At 44.5% G+C, this 6,925-nt stretch overlaps 1 protein-coding gene across 1 annotated transcript; it reads right to left on the bottom strand.

The window, feature by feature from the left end:
- Nucleotides 1-4,114: 4,114 nt before the first annotated feature.
- Nucleotides 4,115-6,713, bottom strand: LOC124657504. The gene is made up of 2 exons (XM_047196047.1): nucleotides 6,619-6,713; nucleotides 4,115-5,558 (listed from the first exon to the last, which is right to left on the bottom strand). Exons 1-2 carry the CDS (start codon nucleotides 6,711-6,713, stop codon nucleotides 4,328-4,330), a joined length of 1,326 nt encoding a protein of 441 aa, XP_047052003.1. The 3' UTR covers nucleotides 4,115-4,327.
- Nucleotides 6,714-6,925: the final 212 nt, after the last annotated feature.

Below are 6,925 nucleotides of genomic sequence, written 5' to 3'. Positions count from 1 at the left end.
TGTTGCCGTGTGCTCCGTTCAGACGTTGCGTGCTGCTTGCTGCGCACGGCAAAGATGTCTTTGCCGTGCATGGGCGCACGGCAATGATTGTCTGCACGGCAACGCCTATTTTTCTCGTAGTGTAGGTTGATGTTTTGAAACAAACAAAAAAAAACTAAAACAGCATGTCTAAGCTGCAAAAAGTTCTGAAAAAAATCTAGACGTACATTAGGACGTATACTACAATCATGCAAAATATTAATGTGAAATACTTTATACTATGGGCTACACAAAAATGACAAATCCTAATAATGGGGATTTGTTGAAAATGTGTACTTAGATCCATACTTTTCGCAATTTTTGTGTGGCATAGTATTTTGTATTGAGATTTCGCACACTTGTAGTATTATTACACCTTAACTACATTCAGAATGTTTTTGCAACTTTGAAATGCTGTTCTGGAACTTCTGAAAACAAAGAACTACATGTAGCTCAAGATCACAATCGCTCCACACTAACTGACATCAACTATTCTTCACTGTTTGCTTTGCTGTTACTGTCTGGTCCCTGAACCTGCTTTCTCCAGTGATGAAAATCACCCCATTTTTCCAACTGATAAATGAAACCGAAGAAAACTGTTGTACCACGCAAGAAACTAATTACTTCATATTCTCGATGATACCAGTGCCTGCATGCATGAGATTAATAAAACATTATTATGCTTATAAGAAGCAAAGAATATAGGGCAACCGTTCTCTCACCGCCAAGTACAACAATTGGACGACTTCATTATACTATTTGATCCCATCAGGTATAGCGCATTTATAATTATATAAGATACTCCAAAATGAATTTCAAAGAAATCATCACTACGATAACAGTTTTTACCGTGCAATTTATATCTTATACTAGTTACTCCCTCCGGCCTAAAACATAAGGCATGTTTGTTTTGTTTTACACAAAAGTTTGACCACCAAATGCTCGATTTAATTATGTGTTGCAAAAATCATATTGATAAGTAAATTAACAGCTCTGAACATGAATCTAATAACATCAGTTTTGATGTAACAAAAATTATATACTGATGAAATAAATACTGGCCATGGGGAAATTCCTGACAGGATATATGCAGATTGCAGACCGAGGGGGCGCTAATTCATACCCAACCACCCCCATATTCATGTACGGATGTGATAAGAAAAACACATATGTACATGAATATATATGGGGGTGGTTGGGTATGAGTATAGTAGTAAGAATTTACCAGTCAGCGTTATTAGGTATGTCGATAAGCGAGGTAAGACGCTGGAGCACCAGCCTGTCTTTCAATCTTCTTGCGTAAGAAATACTATTATCCTTTTGTATCTCAGCGAGCATATAGAAGAGCTCCACTTTCTTCTGGTGAGCTGCTGTTAGACGGCTATCCCCTGATGAAACAGAAGGATGCTGGCCAATGCAGGATACTTAGGTTAGCAACTTGCGGATCTACATGCGATTGAATATGCAACCTTCCAAAATCATGTTTAATAATGTCCTGAATAAACCGGCGTACCTCGGTGCTGATTTTTGGTGCGTTGGCAGCAGAAGCCTCTGTAGAGGTAAACCGGCGGCGTAGAGCATAGGCGGGCGAGCTGCCACGGTTGAGCACCGTTTGTTCGTTCGCAAGTGCCGACCTAAGAATCGCCTGCGGCTGCTGGCCAGTAATAAGGGCGACTTCTTTTGGGCTTGTAGAGTTGCTTCTAGATACCAAATGGGTCAAGCCTAAAAGAACTCTCCGGCTTAAGCGTTGCTTATTTCCACCGAGAAGCGAAGGTCTAGTGCAATTTGAGAAACTGGCCGACACCAGCTTCCCGAGCTTCTGGCTGAGCAAACCGAAGCGGTACATCAATCTACCTCTCCGGTTGGGTATATTTTACGGCACATGCCACTCCACTCGCGGAAGGGGTCAGCCAAGAGAAGTTGAAAAGAAAAAAGAGGAAAACGCATCGCACTCCTGTCCTGCAGCGCCTCCCGCATCGAGCAACATAGCTAGGGTTCGTCAGAGCCGCCGGCACCTCCGACCTCGCCGCTCGCAGCCGCCGGCACCACCGACCTCGCAGCTCGCAGCCGCCGACCTCGCCGCTCGCAGCCGTCGGCCCCGTCGCTCACAGCCGCCGCCGCTTGCAGCCGCCGGCTGCATCGCTCACAGCCGCCGCCGGTCGCAACCGCCGGCCCCGTCGCTCGCAGCCGCCGGCCCTGCCGCTCACAGCCGCCCTGCCCACCACTTATGGTGTCTATCTCTAATCTCTCCACCCGCAGCACGGGCATTCGCCGTTGCAGACGATTGGTTCTTCCATCCGCCGCCGGTTGAGACTCGACCGCTGGATGACGACCCTGCAGCCTACGGAATGTGGTATTAGATCCGTGTAATCTGTGTACTTTTGTACAAAGCATGGGTCAATTTGCTGGATAATGAGCATTGTGCTTGCTATTCTGTAAATGTTAATGGTTGTGCTAGTGCTAATTTTATTTTCATGGTATAAATCAGTCCTGACACTTGAGAATTGAGATACTGATTGCATTTGCTAGTGGTAATTTAGGAGTTAGGACGCATATCTAATTTAGGGACATTACAGACATTTCACAACTCAACACATCAAATAAGCCAATTTTTAGAAGCCCAAAAAAATAGGAAGAACTAGCTTCTACTAGCTTCTTCCCACCACAGTTTCTCTCCACCATTTTCTATAAGCCAGCTTATGCATAAGCAGAAGCCCAAAAGAAGTCGCCCTAAGCCTCCTCGCCGCGAGTCGAAACGCCGGCATGGCCATCTTGAACTCCGGCCGGGAATCGAAATTTGTTGTGTTCAATGAGACGCAGTTGCCTCGTTGACTCGTTCTCTCGTTGCGGCGGAGCGGGTCGTTGGGTTCTCTTGTATCAGGGACTCATCTTCGCCTAAACGTACTAGGCTCTATCTCCGATTCAAGTCACACAAGGCTGGATTTTTTTTTTTAGACAATCATGCTGGAAGTCACACACAAGGTTTTGACTTGGACAAGCCCTCTTTCTCAGGATTTGTTCCAGCCCAGTTTTCTACTCGACAGGGTTCGGCGGAGCTATGTTTAGCCCGAACTGGGCCGGCCCCAGGATATTTAACAAAAAACTGTTTATCGCGCAACTTGCTATTTCCTATTTCAACATGATTGAGATGAAGATATCCATAACAATGTTTGTGTTGCACCAAAAGATCCAACGTGTCACCAAGCTAATCCTTGTTTTCAGTTCTAGTGCACAGCTTATAGGTCCTGGAAGCTAGCCAATCTTTATCGGTAGCACCTCTCAACTCTTGTTCGTAGGAAAAACAACTGAGCTGAGATTCTCATCCTGCTAGTGCATCATGCTTTTCCACTATCTTTGTGTTTCTAGGGACAACTCTGATGCTTCTTATGGCCAAGAGTTTTTCAGGCTAAAATCCCAGGCAGCCCTTGAAAATTGGAGTGAAAAATGTTTTTTTTTTCTAAAATGGCAGAAGGAGTAGCACTCTTCACCATTGCCTTTACTATTTAAAGTTTTTGCTGTTTTGGGTACTTTGGTAGTAGTTAGACAATGGAGTTTCTTAATGAAAAGAGACTTCCCCAAGTATTCTTCACCATTGTCTTTACTATTTGATTAACTATAAGGTCAGTACTGTCATAAAGTATTCAACATGACATTGCTAAATTCGCACTTTGTATTTCCTACCGTTTTCCTCTGTTTATATAATCCATATGACCGTAGAGAACCATCTTGATTGAATAGCTCTAGCTCATTTTGTTTCCTGGTGAAAGTGTTTCGTAGTTGGGCTGGTGTTCAAGGCTGTCCTGTCCGAGAAGCCTTGTTCTTCTGTAAATTGTGAGCACACCCTGGAGGCTGAGTTAAAGCCGCATGTGAAGCCATGATTTGGAATGCACGGGTGTATTTTTATTGCTTGCTGTAATCATATGTCACTTTACTAGGATAAGATATTAACCTCGACTTTTCATGTCTCTGTTGTACAAGAATCAGGCGTATGTACATCCATTAGTACATCATTCGATTCAGCATTCGACAATAGAAAGTATCATCATCTACACAATAAGCAAGGTAAACCTAAAAAATTATAAGTATGTTCATGCCACAAGGAAGTATACCACCGACTATTATTACAATCCAAGTGACAGACTCTACTTCATGCCATGTGGGCAAGCAAACGGCAGCTGCACATGTTCTGTTCAAGTGTTCATCAACACAATTGTAAAAGAAAATCCATCGCGAGTAAAATTAAGATAGCAGCAAATGACATTGCTTTTGCAAGAACTAGCGAATATTCATGGCAAACAAAGATTGTCTGTCACTGGTCGGCACCAGAAACGAAATTTGGGAGCATCCAAAGGCTCTCAAGTTTACTGCAATGGACACTGAATTCTGGCGGATAATGTGGAGAACCAAATTGGATCCACTCGGTTTTTTCGTGCACTGGCTGACCAAGTTCAACTGCAGTCCAAGGTTCATCGGAATCTTCAAGTTGCCTTGCAACGTAAATGCAGTTACTTTTTCCTCCCCATCTTTCAGGTCTCCAGCAAGAAAATGTGGGATTCCTCCTATCTAGGCTAATGAAAAGAGCATGATTTTCCAACTTCTCCATCTCCACCAATTGAGCTGGTTGAACTGAAAGGTCGAAGCGGAAGACATGAAAGGTGCCAGACAGGTCAGACATGCCTTTCGATTGGCCAAAATTCAGCGGGAAGGAAACAACGAGAATCATGTCACCACAGACCACCAACCACGGCCGTACCACACAACCTATTATAGCCATGTTCCACTCAACTTGTACCCTCTGCGTGCTGAGCTGAGGTCCAAAGTGTATGATGAAGACACTCGCAAGAATGTCTACGGCAAACATGTCACCTTTGAAAAACACGATCTGCTCGAAACATTCACCATCAAGACCAAGACGCTGCTCTGACCAAGAGTCTGTTCCAATCTGCCACTGGTACATGGTTCCTTTTGTGAAAAGAAGTAGGTGCAAGTTAGATGAATTGTGTGGAGCCATGAGGGTGCCACAGTAGATTGATAATTGGCTTTTATACGGGAGTATGGGAGGCTTCACCTCAGTGCCAGTGTACACATTGACAAGAAGGCTGTGGCCCTGATGAAAGAAAATAAGATACCCACATGAGGAGCCCATATAGAGCATCTGATTATGAGTACTTTGGGGCACTGAACATTGAAGGGTAAGGTCTCTCTTGGCAGGATCACTAATTTTCCATTTGCAATCAGATAAAAGCATGTACTGAGCACGACCATTATGTTGCCGAGGAGAGAAACAAACACCTGGCTTGAGGTGGAGAGGTGGGAAGCTGAACGTATATACAGATGCGAAGGAAGAGACCGCATGATGCCAAGAACGGCAGGTTCCAACGAAACCAATGAAGTCATGGAATGAGCCAAAGAGAAGAATGATTTCGTGAAGCAAGCTGTCCACGAGATCTGCCCAAACGTTAGGTCCAGGCGAGGATGAGAAACTAGGGCCAGAGGCGTGACAGGCTTTGTCAGAGGACATCTTCACAACTGCAACTTCCCTGCCGGACAGAAAATTCAAGAGTAATAGATTATTAGAACTAATAATACAATATAATAAAGACATAAGCACAACTAATAAACAGTTAGGAATGCGGTAGGCTTAAGGCCTTAACTGAACAGGAATGCAAACTAAACTGTAATTACTCGTAGAACAAGATTATGTTATCTGGGTAATAAAAGAGGGCTGCGTGCATCGATTGATGCAGAGGCCGGGGTCAGCCCCCATTTCGAAAAAAATCAACATAGGGAAAGCATCAATCTGAAGAAGCTACAACCAGAAGAACCACCAACATGTAGGTTTTTTTTCCTACAATAGCATATAAGTGAAACTTTTGCTTTTGTTGGTGTGTTCAAACAACAACTGTATATTTCCAAATTATACAACAACAAGTGCACATTTCCAAATCATGATAAAGGATTTCTTTGCAGGGTATCCTCAGACCAAATAGAACTACATGATGCAAATATCACATCGTTAACATCGATATTTTAGACAACTTGTATGTGATGAGCCTGCATAAGGGACTGTGATGTTAGCAAGCAGCTAAACAAACAATAAAGCCAGGACTCAATCAAATCATATTTAACATCACTTTGGCCCGGAGGGAGGTTCACTTGGTTGCTACAGAGAAGTGAACCGAGGGTGTTCACAGCAGCGCGATGAGCATGAGCAAGATCGAACTTGCGCGCATTAGCCTGATACTAACTTCGACTCCAACCTATCCTGAGTGGGATGGCACTAATACAGTTCCATCGGAGTAGGATGTGCAGAAATTCTACAGGAGCAATTTCGTCAGTATTATTACAGTATTATTTCCAACCCTAATTTCAGCAACGGGAACACCATTCATCAGAGTCTCATCAACAATTTCGCTTGACTTCATCACTGAACCAAGTGAGCATAGCTCAAGGGCAGCACCATGGTAATAATCAGGAGAAAACCAAAGCTTCTGATTGATGCATGGTAGGTGGTTGATTCCGGTTTTCATCCACCGCATGCACTCAACTAACCCTAGTAAAAAAAGGTTGGGGTCTTACAGCTTGGGTGAGCGTGCTGACCTGGGACTGAGAGTGCCAGGTGCTAGGGACGAGGATTCGGCGGCCTTCGCCTTTCGGCCGAGGCGTCGGCGGCGGCGCTGGCGGCCTCCGGCCATGGGCGCACCACGCTGCGCGCGTTGCCTGGAGGCGTCAGCGAGGAAGAGGCGTCGGCGGCGGCGGCGCTCGTCGACAAGTATCAAGGGCTCGAAGCCTTGAATTTTTTTCGCTTAGCCAAGAACTGAAGGAAGCCCTGAAAGCTTGAACTAGTCCGTTCAACACAGGGCCACATAAGAGATGGCCTTCGATTCATTTCACGACCCAACAAGTG

The sequence above is a fragment of the Lolium rigidum genome, chromosome 5, assembly GCF_022539505.1.
Source record: "Lolium rigidum isolate FL_2022 chromosome 5, APGP_CSIRO_Lrig_0.1, whole genome shotgun sequence".
Classification (NCBI taxonomy): Eukaryota; Viridiplantae; Streptophyta; class Magnoliopsida; order Poales; family Poaceae; genus Lolium; species Lolium rigidum.
The sequence above is the reverse complement of the archived record's forward strand: the minus strand, read 5'-3'. Positions and strand labels throughout refer to the sequence as shown.

Bases quoted from the DNA above. Each gene is read 5' to 3' on its own strand.
- LOC124657504 (XM_047196047.1), bottom strand. From the start codon at position 6,713: ATGGCCGGAGGCCGCCAGCGCCGCCGCCGACGCCTCGGCCGAAAGGCG. The intron at 5,559-6,618 runs GTCAGCACGCTC...TCTGTCCGGCAG, and splicing joins CCTGGCACTCTCAGTCCCAG to GGAAGTTGCAGTTGTGAAGA.